At 42.5% G+C, this 19,870-nt stretch overlaps 1 protein-coding gene across 4 annotated transcripts; it reads right to left on the minus strand.

Annotated features, from left to right (window-relative positions):
• Positions 1-401: 401 nt before the first annotated feature.
• LOC142381823 (uncharacterized) lies at positions 402-19,489 on the minus strand. 4 transcript variants are annotated; one of them, XM_075467078.1, is made up of 8 exons: positions 19,364-19,489; positions 18,557-18,644; positions 18,339-18,382; positions 15,646-15,702; positions 15,132-15,185; positions 12,759-13,388; positions 7,931-9,088; positions 402-3,051 (listed from the first exon to the last, which is right to left on the minus strand). In XM_075467078.1, the coding sequence occupies exons 3-8, from the start codon at positions 18,355-18,357 to the stop codon at positions 983-985; spliced, it is 3,987 nt and encodes a 1,328-aa protein (XP_075323193.1). In that variant the 5' UTR covers positions 18,358-18,382; positions 18,557-18,644; positions 19,364-19,489; the 3' UTR covers positions 402-982. The 4 variants fall into 4 exon arrangements, with proteins under 4 accessions (XP_075323193.1, XP_075323192.1, XP_075323191.1 ...); XM_075467077.1 differs by having other exon boundaries at positions 18,339-18,435; XM_075467076.1 differs by having other exon boundaries at positions 18,483-18,644.
• Between the last annotated feature and the right edge of the window lie 381 nt (positions 19,490-19,870).

Genomic DNA, 19,870 nt, shown 5'->3' on the forward strand with positions numbered 1-19,870 from the left:
CTGCATAGTTGTGGTAGGACACATTATAGCTGCGTATTAGCTGGCCTAGTGGAAGCATGTACAGCTTGAACAATACAAATATCTCATTTGTAAAAAAAATTGTTTTACAGTAGATGCCATTTGTATCCAAAGCGCCGCTCACCGTATAAACACTGAATTCATAGACTGCAGCTGGTTGCCATCATATTAACAAACTGACTTTCAAACATTCAAACTAACAAAGTAAAACAATGTATAAGATAAGTTTAGTTAGTTAGTTTTTTAACCAGGAATTAGTTAGTTAGATCAAATACTATCATATTATACAAAATAATATTTTGTTTAGCATAGGTTATATTTAGCTGTTCATTTGACTCATAATTCATCAAATGTACCTATTTCTGAATCAGTCATCACACAGATGGGCTTCAGGTTTGTTTATTTCTACGAACAATAATACATTCCAGATTGTACGCTGAGTACAACATAAAAAACACAAAAGTACACGAGGAATAAATTGATCACAGGTCAGTAAATGTAGGACGGGTGAAGACAGCCTGAAACCTTTGCCAATTAAAAAAGCTGAATCAGTAGACACGGCTGTGTCACTGTCACCGGGATCGTACAAACTTGAGCACCTGTGAGCCAACTTGTTGATGGTGTTGAATAGTCAGCTGTGCTGTGTCCTCACACTGACTGCTGAGAAGCAGATCATCCCACCATCTCTCACATAAAACAAGCCTGCACAGGCTGATGCTGTTAAAGCGAAATCAGACTTACCATCAGGGCCTGATTTCATATCTACATGCATGAAAATGTCACATTTAGCTTTTCAGTGATGCTCCGTCTCTGACGGTGAAGGTAGCTCATGTCTTCACTTTCACGTGGTCTGAAAATGATCTAAGAAGAGCCAACAAAACAATGTGGTAAAAAGTTAGCTTTCCAGCACAGAGTCATTGTAAAGGACTCTATGTGTCTCTCAGCTGTACCACTTCAGGTTTGCTCATGCAACAAAGCAGGACGGTTTCTCCTCTCGAATCAAAAGTTTTCCTTTCAGCTCATTCATTTCTTTTTCATGTTTCTTCTGCAGTTCATCCAGTTCGCCTCTGCAATCTTCTTCATCTTGGGGCAACACTTGTTTTAACTTTTTAACTTCTTTTTCTTGTTTCTTCTGCAGTTTGTCCATTTTTTCTTTTTCATTTCTTTCATTGTCCTGCAGAAGCTTTTGTTTGAATTGGTCCAGTTGTTCCTCGTGCCGTTTCTGGAGCTGATCCACTGGCTGCTTCATGTTTTGTTGCTGCTGCTTCAGAAGTTTCAGTTTCAGCTCATTCACTTCTTGGTCCTGTTCTATGGATCGCTTGTCTAATTCTACCCTCGTGTCTTCTTTGTTTAGGTTTGAATATTCCTTTCCAAAATCTTGATTTTCTTCTTTGTGTTTTTTCTTTAACTTCTTGATTTCTTCCATCTGTTCTTTTCTGTTTTCAGCTGACAGGCCTTTTTTAAGGTTCTCCATCTCTTTCCTTTGTGTTTCCTGCATCGATGCTAATTTTTTCCTGTTTTCCTTCTTCTGAGTCAGAAGCCCCAGTATTAAGTCAGCCAGCTCTTCTTTATGTTTGTTTTGCAGTTGATCCAGTTTTTGCTTCAGATCTTTTTCTTTGTGTTCTGACAGATCCTGAGATCTTTTATGTTCCTCCTGCATCTCTTTCTGCAGATTCCTCGCCTCCTCCATGTGTTTTTCTATCTGAGCTGCAAAGTCTCTGTCTTTTGTCTCCATGAATTCATTGAATCTTTCAGCTTCTTTTCTTGCCTCCTCTTCAAACTCCTTCTGGAGCTTTTGAATTTCTTTCTTGTATTTCTCCTCCAACTCCTGCCGCTCCTTCTCTTCCTGTTCTTTTCTTATTCTATCCTCTTCTTTTCTGTTGTGTTCAGATTTTTTTCTTTCACACTCGTATTTTTCTTGGAGCTTTCTGAGCATCTCTTGTTTCTCGAAGTCTTCTTGCATTCGTTTTTCCTTTAATTCGTTTCCTTCCTTCTCCCAGGATTCCTGTTGCGTCCTCATCTCTGTTTTACACTTTGCCAGATCTCTGTCAATCGTTTCCTTTGATTCAGACTCCGTTCTGAGTTTTTCCTCCAGATATTCAATTCTTTGTTGCAGTTCATGGTGTTGGTTTTCTTCCTTTTTCTTCTTCTGCAAGTCTTCTTCAGCTCTCTTTTCTAGTTCTTGCTTCCTCTCTTCAGACAGCCTGTTGATCTCTTCCTGCATTTCTCTGAGTTGTTTGTCTGTCAGTTTTCTCTCGAGTTCAGTTTCTGCTTCTTGTTCTTGCATTCTTCTTTCCATCGCTTGCATTTCTTCTTTGTGTTTTGTTTCAAGTTCCTCCTTCAGACTCTTCATCTCTTCTTCCTTCTCCTTCAGGATCTTCTCCACCTCCTTTTTTATCCCTGCCTCAGCTTCTTGCAGCATCTCATTGGTGTAGAAGCTGCCTCCGTTTTTTTTCACCATGTTGTCGATCTTCATGATCAGCTCGCTGACTTGTGTGTTTTCATGATCTTCACGGTTATTAAACACATGGTATCTTCCTCCACAGTCAGAGATCAGCTTCTTACAGGAATCATCACATTTTTCAGCCATGTATTTTTCGATTGACAGCCCATCATGTTTCAGATCATCTCCTTTTGTGAAAAGAATGATGGTGAACTGGTCTGAATTTTTCCCAAAAACCTTCTTAATGAGTGTTAAAGTCTCCTTGTCCTCTGGTGTGAGTCGACCGATCTGTAACACCAGCAGGAAGACATGTGGTCCTGGAGCCAGAAGACTCATACATTTCACCAACTCCTCACCAACCTGTTCATTGGACAAACTACTGTCGAACAGACCAGGAGTATCAACCACAGCAACATGACGACCGTCCACTTCACTTTGTTCTTTCTGACAGTTCTTTGTGACTGATGTTTGACTCGGCTCAGCTTTGAACTCTTTCCTTCCCAGAATGGTGTTTCCTGAGGAGCTCTTCCCACTGCCGGTCTTCCCGATCAGAACAATCCTGAGACTCTCTGAGCTCTGCTGCTCAGCATCTGTGGAAGAAAACAAAGAGTGAGCTTTAAATGTAGATAATCGTAACAGCTGTAAAGGAATTTTATTATCCTGTTTACTGCATTATAAATCTCACGTGTGTATGCAACATAACTAAGTGTGAAAGCATTGTGTAAGCCTTTAAATGTATCAGCAGCCCCTTTCACACTGAGGAATAACCCACGTTTAATCCGCAAATTATTCCTGAGTTGACCCGGGCTGCCGCGTCAACTCGACTCGCCTTTCGACCCGCGTCGGACCCTAGTCTTTTTGCCGAGCCGAGTTTGATGTGAACACAATCGACGCGGGTCGGACGTGGGCGTGGCGTGACGTGAGGAGTTTAAAAGAGAATGGACAGCTGATTCAGAACAACAACGACAGGTGAGGACAAGTTTCACTCTGTTTTAGCCTACATCAAGTTGGAGACATTTTTTAATATGGCCAACTGGGGAGACAAGGAGGTCCGCGAGCTCCTCAGCCTCCAAGCAGAGGACGTTATTTACCGCCACATTTCGGGGACTATAGTGCTCTTGTATTTTCCGCATATCGTCGCTGTCCGATACAGACAACGTATCTCCATTTTTTTTGATTTTGAGTTTTTTCGACCAATAGAATCTCCAAGTTCATGTCCTTATACCGTACACGTCACGTATGTACATGACCAATGAAAGATTGTGAAATCACGTCACGAGTTTTTCGCGTAAATCCATTTGATGACAAAGCTGTCCGTCATGCCACGTAAGTCCCTCCTCCTCCTCCTCTCCCTTTCCATGGTGCGTGCGTCAAGCTGAAGCGAACGAAAATATTTCTCAGAAATTATTGTTTTAAATATTCACAAACCTCGTGTGTTGTTTAAGGTGATAAACTCTGCTCTGAATGCACCACAGACTGTGGGAATTGAGCCCTCCCCTTCTGTGTGTGAAAACTTTCTGCAATTCTTCAATGCAAAAGTCTCTTCTATCAGAGCACTTATTTCACTTCCTGCTTACGACCCCTCAGTTTTCGTCCCCTGTTCTGCTGTTTTTGAATCCTTTGAACCTGTGACCATCGTTTGTGCAGGAGATTATGGGACATTTAAAGCCATCAGGCTCGCCCAACAACCCTGTTCCTCCTCAACTTTTTAAGGAGGTTTTCCCCACTGTTGGGCCATATTTACTCTGCATCATTAACAGCAGCCTGTCCTCAGGAGTAGTTCCTGTACATTTTAAGCATGCAGTTGTGCAGCCACTGATTAAAAAACCTGGACTGGATCCTACTGCTATGGGTAACTTTAGGCCCATATCTAAACTGTCCTTCGTTTCTAAAATCTTAGAGAAGATTGTCTACTCTCAGCTCATGGACTTTTTAAATAAACAAAATGTTCTTGAAATTTTCCAATCTGGTTTTAAAACATTTCACTGCACAGAATCAGCGCTTTTAAGAGTTTTTAACGACGTCTTTTTAGCTACTGACTCTGGTCACTGTGTAATCCTTGTGCTTTTAGACCTAACTGCTGCATTTGATACAGTGGACCATGACATCCTGATTAATTGCTTGGAGCAGTGGGTGGGCATCAGGGGCTCGGCGTTGGAATGGTTCAGGTCCTATTTGTCGCATCGGACATTCTGTGTCAGCCTTGGTGACTCCATATCTTCCACTGCTCCTCTCCCATGTGGGGTTCCACAGGGTTCAGTGCTAGGCCCTCTTTTATTTTCTTTGTATCTTCTCCCACTGGGTTCCATTCTCAGGAAGCACGGCATTTTATATTCCACTGTTATGCTGATGACAGCCAGATTTATGTACCGCTTAAAAAGGCTGATTCTTTCTCCCCCAAGACTTTGTTAAACTGTTTAGAGGATTTCAAGGCCTGGATGGCTCTAAACTTTTCAAATTTAAATGAAAAAAAGACTGCAATAATGGTGTTTGGTGGCACCTCTGTGACCCCCTCAGTCGATTTGGGTTTCTTAGCACAGTATGCCAAACCCATACTCAATGATCTGGGGGTAAAAGTAGACTCAGATCTTAAGTTCGACTGCCAGATTAAAGCTGTGGTGAAAGCAAGTTTTTTCCAGTTGAGACAGTTGGCAAAAATAAAACCTTTTCTGCACAGACAGCACCTTGAAGCAGTAATTCACGCCTTTGTGACCACACGGCTGGATTACTGCAACGCACTATATATGGGGGTTAGTGGGTCCTCCATCGCACGTCTCCAACTACAGAACGCAGCTGCGCGTCTTTTAACTGGCACAAGAAAGTTTGAGCACATTTCACTGATTTTAGCCACACTCCACTGGCTACCTGTCCATTTTAGAATTTATTTTAAAATTCTTTTATTTGCTTTTAAATCCCTAAATGGTCTTGCCCCCATGTACCTCTCTGAACTCCTGCACCCCTACACACCCAGCCGATCCCTCAGGTCAGCTGACCAGCTGCTCCTGAGGGTTCCCAAAACCAGGCTGAAGCTCAGAGGGGACCGAGCATTCTCGGTTGCAGCTCCCAAATTGTGGAATGACCTGCCACTGCACATTAGACAGGCCTCCTCACTGTCTAACTTTAAAACTCTTCTTAAAACGCACCTCTTTTCCTTGGCTTTTAATACTACGTAGGCTGTTGATTTTATGTTCACAGATATTTTATTTGGGGTGGGGTTGTCAGTCTATTTATTTATTATGTTTTATTGTATTTATTTTATTGTACAGCACTTTGGAAACCTTTGTGTTTATTTAAACTGTGCTTTATAAATAAAGTGGATTGGATTGGATTGGATTGTCACAAAAGTAGCGTCTCCAAAAGGCCAGCTTTCACCACAGATAGCGAGCTAGCTATCTAGCTTGCTAAGGCCTGGTGAAAATAACACCGGTCTCGTTTAGATTTAGTCCTTACTCACACTTATCAAATTACTTTGTGTAATATTCGTGGATTAAAGTTTTCTGTTACTGTGACAGATTTCCGTCAACTGTCAATTTACTTTCCATCAGCTGAACTCAAATGGGATATCAGTGCTGATCGGAGACTGGGGGGCGAGAGGTGGTGACTGGTAGTGTTTACTTGTTTTAATCTGTTCTAGGTACAACATTGATGGCAGCATGGAGTACAAATTGCTCCACTCCGATCCCTGGCAGCCCTAATCCGTCCCATCGCTGAGGAAACCATGCCTCATGTGGTGCAATTGTTGAAAGTGTTTTTATACTTTGAAATATCCACATGTGAATGTTGTTTTGATGTTTTCTTAATAAAATGTAGGCAATTTATTTTATGAATGGAATGTCTAGCCTTAGTTTTTTCTTAAGCAATGTAATTGTGTTCAAGATAATGTAGCCAAACTTGTTTGATTGCCATCAACCAAGTGTTTAATGTCAGCCTGTTTTACCTTTTTACACAATGTGTTAGCAGTGTTGACCCTAATTTCTTGCTCGCTTTATTCACATGAAGTACAAATTATTCAACTCTGAATTTCCTGATGCAATTTCAATGTTACTCGTCTTGCAATAAGCGCAAAATAAATTACGGAGAGTCAGTTTAAAATTGCTAATGCCTTGACGTACGTTGACAGTGCCAAGGTTACTCGTCTTGCAGTACGAGCTAAATAAACGTTTCTTTGATTGTCCTGGACATAACTTTAGTCTAACTCTAAACCAGTCGATAGAAACATTTTTCATCCTGATGTCTGAAACCCAGGAGTGCCGAAAATCACGGTGAGTCAGTTTAAAATTGTCAATGCGGACGGCGCGCCTTTCCGTTATCCAAGTGCAGTGCATAAAAGCACATATTAGCGACCACCTTTGATTTTTTTTTAAAGTATATTTTAGCAAAATGATGATTATATTCCCACGCTACAATAGGCTACATGTAGGCCTATGACAGATTGATTTGTCATATCACACAGCGCAGCTTGACTACTTTGGAATACCGTGTTTTCATCAGGGGAAATGGATGTTATGGTTATACGTGTTTTTAATCGGACAGAAACAGTATCGGATGTGCACGTATATCCTTTTATACTCTATTTAGGTACAGTGACGATTAAATTACCACACCAACAAGAATATGATGCCAATTAAAGGCATTAAACCAAGTATGGCAACGCTGACCTCCACTGTTGTGGAGTTTCGCTGTTTTTTTCACCTCCTGAAAAGTAGCGTTTTTGGACATACGTGTTCTGCATCGGACAGCGACGATATGTTCTTCAGCGGCATCCCACGTTGTAACCATACACACCCCGTAAAATAACATCTCTATGAACTGCATATACAATTGCAAAAACAAGTCCTCAAGGTGTATTTAACCCTACCTCTGACGCAGTGCTTGTGCCTACGTCATTGTACACGCCCAGCATTTTCTGTGTTTCATGTGACGCTCTGCCACTAGGCAACGCCCCCTGAACTCGGCTTCAGGCGACACGGATCACCAACATGCCAAGCGTTCACATTGCTCGACACGGGTCGAAGGTGCAATTTGGACCCACTAAAGTAGCGGGTTGCGGTGTGAAAGGGGCTATAATCAGTATGGAACATATGTCTTCATGGTGTGAACTGTCTTTGGCCGACCTGGAAAGGCATGAGATGTAACGACTTTCATTACTCTCATCTACTATCACATGCACACACATCCTGTTTGCAACAGCTACAGAAAAGTCCATTCCGAGGAGCAGTTGTGCTGATTAGCAGATGTGGGACGCGCCCTGCAGTCACACTATAAAAGACCAGCATTGAGCCCACTTGAGCTAGAGATCTCTCTGCATGCTCAGTAATGAACATGTATCTGTGTGTTTAATAAATCTATGAATGCTGCAACGACTTTGTTAAATTCTTCTGCCGTGCATTGAAAATTCCTCAACACAGCTGAGCAGCAGCTTATACCCAACGAGTTTTTAAAGACTAATTATATAAAAGAAGAGCTTACCAGGGACTGTGTTTTGTGTCTTCAGGTCTGAAAGTTCAGCCTGTAGTCTGCTGATGTTTTTCTCCTGTTGTATGATTTTATCCATCTGGGCATGTGTAAACGTTTCTGATGTGTAGCTGTTTGGTTTCTTCTCTGACTGTCTCATCTTTTGCACAGCCTCCAGCAGCTCTGGGATCTGCTGCCTGTCTTTGATGTTCAGAACAACAGATCTTCCTCCACAGCTCTGACGGAGCTCCTGGATATCTTTGTCACCTCTTATAAAGTCAACAACAGCTGGAGCTGTAGGATCTGACTCCACAGTGAACAGAATCATGGTGAAGTCATTGACTCGAGGGCTGAATGTGTCCTGGATGGTCTGTAACTCTGCCTTGTCTTCATCAGTGAGGGGACCCACAGGGAGGACCAGGATGAAGGCATGGACGCCCTCAGGATCACAGAGGGAGACGCACCTGAGTGATTCCTCCATCACTGCCTCCAGAGGTTTCCCACACAAGGCAGGCAGCTCCACCAGAGAAACCCGACGTCCACACACCTCTGCCTGATGTTTAACACACTCTGATGAGTTGGAGCCTGAATGGAGCTGCGTCTGACCTAAAATGGCCTTGGCTGCTGAAGTCTTCCCTGCTCCTCTCCTCCCACACAGAACCAGGTTTAAAGATGGTTTCCTGTGATCCTGCACTATGTTCTCAATCTTCTCCATTAGCTGCTGATGGTTATTCTCAGACATTTGATACTTTTTTCCGCCACATTCATTCAGGAGCTGATTGATATTTGCTTCACTCTTCTTTTCTGTCAGGATGACCATTGAGTATTTAAAGGCATCTTCACCAAACAAACTCAGGATGAACTTCAGTCTTTCTTTCCTCTTCTCATTAAACTCAGAAGGCTCCACTACCAGCAGCAGAACATTTGGCCCAGGGAAGCAGAGACCCATGCACCTCTTCACTTCCTTTCTCACCATCTTTTCAGACAGACTGAACATATCTAGAGTTTTCACGACGATAATAGAATCTTCTTTCCACTCTCCACAGGTGGCCACGCAGTGTTTTACAGGGAGAAATTTCTGAAAATGAGAATCTGGATTCTTTAGGATGAAGTTGACAAGTTTTGCCTTTTTGTCCTCATTTTTCCCCACGAGTACGATCCTGAGAGCACACACTGGAATGAAAAAGATGACAACAGAGTTAGTGTAACAGGTAAAGGGCTCTGATTCACGACTCTTACACATCACAGCTTGGATGATTTCCCAAACAGAACTCTGTCAGATTCTGTCTTAGGAAGGTTTTGTCACATTAAGGCTGAATTCATGCGGTCGTGTTTCCGCTACTCATTCACTGTGAATTGACTGATGCCGTGTGTTACTGAACTGAAATCTGGGTCGGTTGCCTTGCTTTGTCAGCTAAGCTTGCAGTTGAGAACATTTCCACTTTTCAAATTGCCTGACGAATGATGTGCCTGATCATGACGCTGATTGTTGATGCAGTTACAAGCATCAGGCCAGCCCACCATTGACTGTTAAAGTGTTTTGTCTGTGTGAATCCTGCTTTAAGCTGGTATTTGCAGTTAATGGTGAGATGCAATTTGTGACCTGAGTTTTAAGTTTGTAAGAAGACATTGACCTTAGTTACAGCAGATACGTTTCTTCTTAGATCTGCATATAATGGGAAGAAGGGCTCGTATAGTTGTGTGGTTTAGTTTCTAACTGACTAATCAGTATGCTGTGATCAGCAGGGTCAGACTTGTACAGTGCAGCTGCTTCAAACTCAACAACAAGGTGTTAAATCCTGCAGCAGTAACAGGAATCAGTGTTTGTGAACGCCACAATGGAAGCTCAATTGTTTAAATGTTGCTCTGTTCCATATTCATTACTGTAGGTGTTATGGTGCCAGTTCAAATTGATCTGTCCTGGTACTGAATAGCATTTTGTTATCTTAAATGCTCTTTGTGTGCACTCTTATCTGTATCATGTTTGGAGGGTAATTCTTTTATAGAGTGAAATATTGGCTACAAACGTGTGTTACACAATTCACAAATGAATACAACAACTTGTGAGTAACTCTGGGTACTTGTTCAAACTGCACAAATACCAAACAAAGTGAAATAATTCTACACATGTACACTTTAAAAACTGTGCATACACATACGTGTGCGCACATGTCCTGATGCACAAAGACCAGGTTACATTTGGAAATGTATCAGCTTTCCTGTGCATGTGGACTTTGGATTCTCCTCACAGCTCCTCACAGATCCAGAAACACATGCTGCGTTTAGGTGCCGGTGGAAAGCTGGGTCATCTGGAGTTTAATCAGATTCCAGTGTTATTTCACTCTTCAGTTAACTCGAAGTGGGGGAAACGCAGGGGTGAGAGTAGTTTTCATTTCTTACCGGTGCTACAATGTCCGGTGTGTCCCTCACTGTATTATTTTTTAACTCCGTTTTACAGGGGGGGGGGGGGTGTTCAGAGGCGATTCACACCAATTTCATGACTTTTTAATATTCTTAACTACTTCACATTCTTGTGGGCCTACCTAAGTGTTCTATGTGAAAAAATGACAATACAAAATATTTCAGTTTGTAAATGTTTAACTGTGAGTACTTTATTTTCAGTACATTTGGAACTGGACTGAAAAATGCAAAAATGATGGAGAAAAACAAAAAAAATATTTAAAAAAAATCAAAGTAGGCCTAATTGTCTTTTTCAGGGTGCTGGTGAGCCATTCCACATGAAAACACGTGATAATGTAAATATTACAGGGAGTGAGAGGGCTCATATGAATACTTTTTAGGGTGTCAGGAAAACGCGTGCTTACTTTACAAAGCATGCTCACATTTAAATCACAAGCTTACGGTCCTGTAGCTCACTAAAGCGGACACAGGCCTGCGCTCTATGCTCAGCTGTGCCCCGTTACAAACAGCGTGAACAGCCTATTTGAAGAAGAGTAATTTATTATTTGTCCGAGTAGAAGACATGTCTCAGTATGCCAATCAATCACAAAAACATGCAGTTTTTGAAAAGCCGATTTAACATTTCGCTGATACAGTTTTAAAGACGAGAGTCGAGACGACTTCATTCACTAGAACTAACTGCGGAGCGAGCGCGGGCAGGAGATGGAAACAAATGGAACGCAAGCTCCAGAAAGGCACCAACAGAAAGACCAAAATATATGGGACATTTGCAGACGTTTTGAAAACTGATTACCATAGGCTACTGGATGGCTTTCCCATTAGTAAAATTTAGTACCATTATTTCCAAATATGTTTTGTTGGGGTCTGAATAGGGGTGGATTTGAAAGCGTCAGTCGATGCAATTGGAAGCTGGCGCACGCCGGAGATCCTTTGACTATTTTAAGCAAGCCAAGCTGTTATCTTCATCGGAGCTGGTCAAAAATAACATATTGTGGGTAGCCTAGATATGTTTTCTTCTTAAAAGGCGAGCGTTACTGCATTTTTTGTATTTTTTTTTTTTTTTGTATTCAGCATAATAAACCCTTATCAAATCTTACCGGTGCGCTGCACCGCCCCCAAATCTTTTACAGGAACGCAGCACCGCCTCGCACCAGCTTACTTTCAAGGCTGGGGAAACGTTTTTCCGTGGAGACAGAAGTAGGTAAGCAAATACTACATATGTATTCATCATGATGGTCAGACGAGTTCAGTACCGCTTTGGACCCATAGCCAACACTGTGTACACTGACCAGAGATAATCTCTGCGTCTCTTAAATCTGAGATAGTAGCGTGACAAATGAATTTATGTCTATATCTATGTCTGTCTCCACAGAAAACATATTTTCCACTTGAGATAACTATACAGGGAAATAATTCTCAAATCCAGTTAAAATACAAATAGCCCAGCTTTCCATCAGCACTTAAATGCAGCATCTGTGAGGAGTTGTGGGGCGTGTAAATAGTCTCTAAAACCCACAAGCAAACTGATCTGTGTGCAATGGAATGTGATCTGTTAGGACATGCGTGCACATGCTTTTAACAACGCGTACGCACAGGAAGCTTTTTTAACATGAAAATGACTGTTTCTGTGCGGTTGCAGGTAAAATGTAAAATTAATGCTTGTGCAGTTTGTAACGTGTGAGCTGATTTCACACGTCTTCAAATTACTACGTGTTTGTGGGTTACTCAAACTGTTGAACACGTTTGTAACAACCATGAAACTGATTTCACTCCATAATTCTTGGTTACTCAGGCTAATATCCTGATATCCCTGCACCGTTGCCGATGCACCACAGCTGTTACACTCTCCAATGCGTTTGTACTTGAGAGACATTTAAGCCAGAGAAACAGGTCAAATTTTGGAAAACTTTCTTGAAAGGATGTTTCAGTTCTTTTGGAGTTGGGCTGTGTGATGTCACCTTGCTTACTAACAGCAGTCTGAGCGCTCTCTGACTGCAGAATCAGAGGGTTTTTCTGGCACAGCTGAGCCACAATAACTCAAGCATCAAAACTTCATTTGAGCTACATTGTAGAGTTTTTCCTCTGCATTCAGGCTTAAATAGTTTTAGACCGTAAAAATGTGCTCTTATGACCTACTTCTCTGGGTAGCTTTAGCTTCTCCAAACTCTTTGACTGCTGTTTACTGCAGCTTCCAGTGACTACAACTCATCCTTAAAGAAACTTTAACATTAAAGGACTCAGTGAGTAAATCAAGGTGATCCACTGGCATTCACAACTGTGTTTTTATTCCTCTGGAAGGACCTATTCAAAACCAAAAAACAGTCATAACACTGTGCAGAGTCACTAAACTGGCTCAGGATGCACAAACCGAGTCACTACATCCAACACACTGGTCAGTGCTCATGAGTTTCCAGTGTCTTACCTTTAATCGGATCCTTGTTGATTGTGACACTTTGTTCATGTGTCAGGCTTTGGTGACCACATCGTACAACAGATGGCATGGTTTTAAACACGTGATTCCCATTGTTCTGCTTCACTATTTTGCCAATGGCAGTTAACAGCTCTCGTTGATTTTCAAGGTTCCTCTGCCACAAAATCTTGTGTCTACATAGTTTGGCAATGTCGTCCAGCTGTGGATATTGCATCTGTCTTTGAACAGAACCTGAACTCTCATTTCGTAGAGTTGGAACCAGCACCAGCGAGTGATGGACAGCTTTGCCACTGAAGTCTCCAAGGATTGACTGTAGCCTCTTTGTTTGTTGGTCGGTGAAGTGTTCAGGCTGCAGAACCAGCAGGAACACATGTGGCCCAGGAGCACAGAGTGCCACACAGTTTCGATTAAACTCTCTCAGTTTGTCATCAGAAATGTCAGGATGAAGCATATCTGGGGTGTTGATGAGAATTATATGTTTTTCCTTCAACTGTCCTCTGACTGTCTGACAACAGCTTGGTTCTTCTTCAGTGTTAAACTCTGTGGTTCCCAGTATGAGGTTCCCCACTGAACTCCTCTCAGTCCAGCTGTTCCCCAGCAGAACAACCCTCAGCTCAGACACTGGAAACAAAAAGTTCAACTATTTAAGTGGTAATCATTGTTAGCACAATAACTTTGTTATGCTGTAAATCTTTTCGGGGGTACTGGAGAGGAGGATCCGCCGGATAGTCGAATCTCGGATTCAGGAGGTGCAGTGTGGTTTTCGTCCTGGCCGTGGAACAGTGGACCAGCTCTATACCCTCCGCAGGATCCTGGAGGGAGCATGGGAGTTCGCCCAACCGGTCTACATGTGTTTTGTGGACTTGGAGAAGGCGTTCGACCGTGTCCCTCGGGAACTCTTGTGGGGGGTGCTCCGGGAGTATGGAGTGCCGGACTCCTTGATATGGGCTGTTCGGTCTCTGTATGACCGGTGTCAGAGTTTGGTCCGCATTGCCGGCAGTAAGTCGGACATGTTTCCTGTGAGGGTTGGACTCCGTCAGGGCTGCCCTTTGTCACCGATTCTGTTCATAATTTTTATGGACAGAATTTCTAGGCGCAGCCAGGGCGTTGAGGGGGTCCGGTTTGGCGACCTCAGAATTGGGTCTCTGCTTTTTGCGGACGATTTGGTTCTGTTGGCGTCGTCGGGCCGTGACCTTCAGCTCTCACTGGAGCGGTTCGCAGCCGAGTGTGAAGCGGCTGGGATGACCATCAGCACCTCCAAATCCGAGACCATGGTCCTCGGCCGGAAAAGGGTGGAATGCTCTCTCCGGGTCGGGAATGAGATCCTTCCCCAAGTGGAGGAGTTCAAGTATCTCGGGGTCTTGTTCACGAGTGAGGGTCGAATGGAGCAGGAGATTGACAGACGGATCGGTGCGGCGTCTGCAGTGATGCGGGCTCTGCACCGGCCCGTCGTGGTGAAGAAGGAGCTGAGCCAGAAGGCCAAGCTCTCGATTTACCGGTCAATCTATGTTCCTATCCTCACCTATGGTCACGAGCTGTGGGTAGTGACCGAAAGAACGAGATCGCGAATACAAGCGGCCGAAATGAGTTTCCTCCGCAGGGTGTCTGGGCTCTCCCTTAGAGATAGGGTGAGAAGCTCGGTCATCCGGGAGGGGCTCGGAGTAGAACCGCTGCTCCTCCGCATCGAGAGGAGTCAGATGAGGTGGCTCGGGCATCTAGTGAGAATGCCTCCTGGACGCCTCCCCGGTGAGGTGTTCCGGGCCCGTCCCACGGGGAGGAGGCCCCGGGGAAGACCCAGGACACGATGGAGAGACTATGTTTCTCGGCTGGCCTGGGAACGCCTCGGGGTCCCCCCAGAAGAGCTGGAGGAAGTGGCCGGGGACAGGGACGTCTGGGTCTCTTTGCTCAAGCTGCTGCCCCCGCGACCCGATCCCCGGACCAGCGGAAGATGATGGATGGATGGATGGATGCTGTAAATCATTTATGATCCCAGTCTTATTTACAGCAGTCAATTCTTAGTCCTCCAAACTTTCTGCTCTTCTCTTCTACCTTTTTGGCTTGTATGGAAATGTCACCCACCGTAACCACATGGACAATGACTTAAGTTACTGTGACTGCTTTAAAATCTGCATATGAAAGTACACTCGGTCATTACACAGTTGAGTTTTAATCAGTAAAGAAAGACTTAATGCAGCCTGAAAGATGGACTTCAGGGAGTATTTGGAGTTGAAAAACTGCTTTCACCAGCTAAACAAGTAGTGTAATAACTATAAAATCATTTTAACTCTCTGGAAAAGAACAGCCACAATTAACTGTGAATAATCAAACACTTGATTCAGTTTTAGTTTCTTAAGTTTGACTTACTGGATGGAGGCAGAAATTCATAGCTGCTGCTGCGCTTCAGAGGATGATCTGCAACTACACATAACCAGAAATAGGTTTCAGTGATGGTTTTCTTACATTTAAAAGTAAAATACTATTCCAAATTACTTCTGTGCATTACGTTTTTGATGATCCAGTCTAAAATTCCAGGCATTTATCAGCTTTAAAAGAAACTTGGTATCATTATGGCAGAAATGCCTTCATTGGGAAGCTTTTGTACCAAATAATCCAAATTCCCTGACAAAGGTGAGGTGAGAACTGTACTTTTAACAAAGCTGATGCAGGATTTTAAAACAAGTTGTAGAAAGCAAGACAGGAACTTTTTAATTTGCTCATCTAATACTGTTTCCTATTTGTTTTTGTGATACCAACCATGGAATCACTGAATCTGAAAATTACTGTGGTTGAAAGTTTGCACCTGACTTTTCTCACTACATGTTCTTATAAGCTCTTCTTTTTGTATTTACAGTGTTGTTGAAGGTAGAGTTTGACTCACAGTTGGGGCGTGTAAAGTCAGGGCTGCCACTTCGTTGGGATTCTAAGTCCTCATTGCCTGTAAAACCATGGTTTCCATGAGTACACCTCACACATATTCAAAAAGCTGAAGATTTTAAAAGACATTTAACTGTAGAAAATAGACGGAAAACATCTAAAATTTCAAGCAAACTCGAGGCACATTAGTTTAACTGCCAATGTAACACAGAGCGTTTGTGGAGTGTTGAAGCAGCATTCAGATGACACTCAAATGCATTTGATTGACGCTTCAGGCTTGATTAACTAAATCAGCATGTAGCCTACTCATAGTTAATCTGATATAAACATGACTCCTGTTCCTCTGTTCAGCTGAGCTGAAAGTTCACCGCATGGTATTTGTACAGCATAGCAGATACGTTCAGTCTGTGCTGCTATGTGGGGAATGTCAAAAATACGGAAAACCACCTCGAACGATGGCTACCCCTGTTTGGGGTCAGAGGTGTGACCAGAATGGCATGTGTGGGGGGGCAGTTAGCTTATGTGGGGGGTCAGAAAACAATACCTGAAATAAATCGGTAGAAAACCACTACTACAACTTCAAGCATAATAATAATAATTAAATTCGGTAATGAAAATATGGTCACACTAGCATAAATCATGACCGTCAGTTTTGTTTACAGTGTGCAATTTTTTCCAGGACTTTAGGATGCAATAGCTTTTGTTTAACATGCTCCACATTCTCCATTGAGGGTTTAAATTCAAGTAGATACTTGGGGCAAGACATCCAGCCAACTCCAGCTTTTTATTACCTTCATTAAGTCTACATTTCAGATCATTATATACAACAAAAACATCCGAAAATGTGAAAATCGCCTTTTTTTTTCAGCAGCAAGGGGTTAAGGTTACGGAGGGGGGGAAACACGATAACAAAAAAATAAATAAAGTTATAAACATTAGCCCCCCCGTAGGCACGCCCCTGTTTGGGGTGTTTGTTGGTCCTTTAGCTTTGCCCCGCCTTGGAAAAGACAGAAGTCACAGTGGACAGAAAGTAAAATGCACAGGTATATTGATCTTGTTCTTCACCGCAGCAAAAGCCTAAGTGGAGGTATGTGGTAACTGCCGTTTGTTTGTCTGTTTGTCAGCAAGATTATTCCAAAACGAGAGATGGTGAAATTCTCTGAATTCAGGGGAAAAGGAGCTTCGGTGCTTCTTTTATCTTCAACCAGGAAACACTGAAGCATCCTTTACGAAAGAGATTCCTGCGACTTTCAGAGGGATGAGATTCACGTAAATGAAAAGGAGAAAATGAGGGTGACTGTGAGAGGACAATGATGGATATATATTTCTACCTATGATGAAGTAATGTTTTCTATATATATATATATTATTAACACAGCTCAGGTTTCACAGATGCATAATAACAGCAGATTTAAGGTTAATGTTGTCAGAATCTCTTTGCAGTCTGGTCATCTTATCCAGAGTCCTTCCACCTTCCCTTAAAGGGACAGTTCGCCTCTTTTGACATGAAGCTGTATAACATCCCATATCAGCAACATCATTTATGAACATCTTCTTACCCCCTGCTGCGTCCTGTGAGCAGAGTTCCAGCCTCGTTTTGGTGTTGATGAAGGTAGTCCGGCTAGTTGGCTGGGGTTTAAAAAATAAAGCGTCTTGTTTCTCAAAATAATATGCGTTCAACAGAGTAATACATTTGCATCACAAAATCGTTCTCCAGGAAAAAGTCAGACCTCACAATCGCTTGGCCCTATTTTCTCTCCCTTCGTATCACTGCCTGCTGCCACCTGCCGACAGCCGCGCCTGTTACGGTGTTTGCTGCTCGGTCTGCACTTCGGTCCTCTCGGTCTGCACAGCAGGCAGTGATACGAAGGGAGAGAAAATAGGGCCAAGCGATTGTGAGGTCTGACTTTTTCCTGTAGAACCATTTTGTGATGCAAATGTATTACTCTGTTGAACGCATATTGTTCTGAGAAGCAAAACGCTTTATTTTTTAAACCCCAGCCAACTAGCCGGACTACCTTCATCAACACCAAAACGAGGCTGGAACTCTGCTCACAGGACGCAGCAGGGGGTAAGAAGATGTTCATAAATGATGTTGTTGATATGGGATGTCATACAGCTTCATGTCAGAAGAGCCGAACTATCCCTTTAACCCCATAACATTTGCTGATGAGATCAAGGAAAAGTGCAGAGTAAAAGAGGACATGAGGAAATCTGAAGAAGATAAATATTATCTTACTGTAGCCCAGAGGAACGTGCACGGGTATATCTTCATAGTCTGTGCAGTGATTTAATCATTATGCTTTTCTTGTTTATAAAATGCTTACTGAGAGACCAAAGTGTCAAAGCTTTTTATCGGCACCATAACACACAATATTCAGCTGTTTTACGTGAGTGAACAAGGGCCAGTCACTGAAACAAGCTGAATCATGGGACAATCCTTTGGGCATGTTTCCATCTAATCCTTTATAGATACAATCAGAAGTTTAGAAACATGTTTTAACTTTGGGTTTTGTGTTAAACCTTATCTGATCCTAAATGAAACAGTCTGAGTTCTGGTTAGTTTTGCTGTGTGGTAGAGCTGAGTCTGTCTGTCCTGCTGCTGTCAGAGTTAACACGCTGTGTGTTGGGTGAAACATGTGGGCAGTCAGAGAAGACAGAGAGTTATCCAGACAAACAGAGTCTGCCTGAACTCACCAGGTTCTGCAGCTGCCATGATGTCGCTTCTGAGACCCCAGAGACTGGACAGAAGGATGAACACACTTCAGCTTCTCTGGAACTAAACTTTTACTCACTCACACGCAAACAAATGTATATTTAGTGAGTGTTACTTTGATGCACCTCAGCAGTTGTATAAAATTCTCTCTCTGACTGGCGGTTCAGAGCGCTGCCCTCGTCTTATGTCTGTGTTTTACCTCCTCGGTCCTTATCTTCTCCTGCATGCGTGGCAGCTCAGACCAGAGGTGAGAACAAAGGCATGATCAGAGCCATCTGTCAGCAACCCTGAAACAAAATCACATCACAAGGACGTGGTTCTCCAGTTAAGGTTAGTTTCACAGGATGGAAAATGTAACCAGAGGGATTTCATTTGTTTTTTTGCTTCCTGGTTTTCACCCAGGCAGCCCGGGTTCGACTCTTGTAAGAGACCCTGGGTCTCAATGAGATTTTACCTGTATAAATAAAGGTCAATAAAAAATAAAAAATTAGATATTCATTTAAATAGTTTTCACATTTTAATTAAAATTCTAGAAATATTTTGTGTTCAATTAGTGGAAGAATGCATTGTTCCTCAGGCTGCTCTGTAAATCCCTGATATAGCTACTATTCATCCCACAATTAATGGATATGAAGGATGTGGAACGCACTTATTGTAAGTCGCTTTGGATAAAAGATGACCGTAATGTAATGTAATACTTTCATGATTTAAATCTGTACCGATCTCTCTTCCTGCTTTTTTAACCGAGGGGATCTAAAATGGCGGATAAGTCTTATAAGCTCTTTATCGACCTTTATTGAACAGTTAAAACTCTGATTTGCCCAGAAAAAAATTGACCGGACCTTCATTTTTAAAATAATTTCTGCGCAGTTTTTCTAAAATGAGAAACTTAAAACTGGTTGTTCGTTTCTCATCATGACATGCTTCTCACTTCAGCGCGCCTCAACTAAAGTCCGCCGATTTCTGTTTAAAGCAGCACGAGCTCATTTACTGACCAGAAACTCACCAATCAGTGACCACTGTGACGCAAATGTGTCCATTTAGCGACAGATTGTAGATGAAATCCTCCATTAAGCCAGAGTTTGGTGAAACGCAACAGCTCTCACATGCCAACACATGAAACTGAAAGTAAACGCCCACAGAATAAATAAAATGGAGAAATTCAGAGGTGAACATGGTCATATCTGTGCAGAGACAACATGAAGGTGGAAATTAAAATTCCATGTGAACTGCATCAGAGAACAAGTCGAATCTCTGAAACTAACTTATATACTTATATACTACAATACAAAGCCAGGGGTCACGTAATACAAAACAGTGATACATTATTTCATAAAAATATTATATAAAGTGCATAGTTCAGTGGTTTTGATGGCTTTTCTATTCATAGAGTTTTGGATTGTTGTCATACTGCTTGAGCTCCTTCTCAAAAATGAAAAAAGATGGTTTGTGATTACAGAATTTGGATTTGAAATAATTATCTGAAATCCCATTTAGTCCATAACCACAAACT

The sequence above is a fragment of the Odontesthes bonariensis genome, chromosome 6, assembly GCF_027942865.1.
Source record: "Odontesthes bonariensis isolate fOdoBon6 chromosome 6, fOdoBon6.hap1, whole genome shotgun sequence".
NCBI classification, from domain to species: Eukaryota; Metazoa; Chordata; class Actinopteri; order Atheriniformes; family Atherinopsidae; genus Odontesthes; species Odontesthes bonariensis.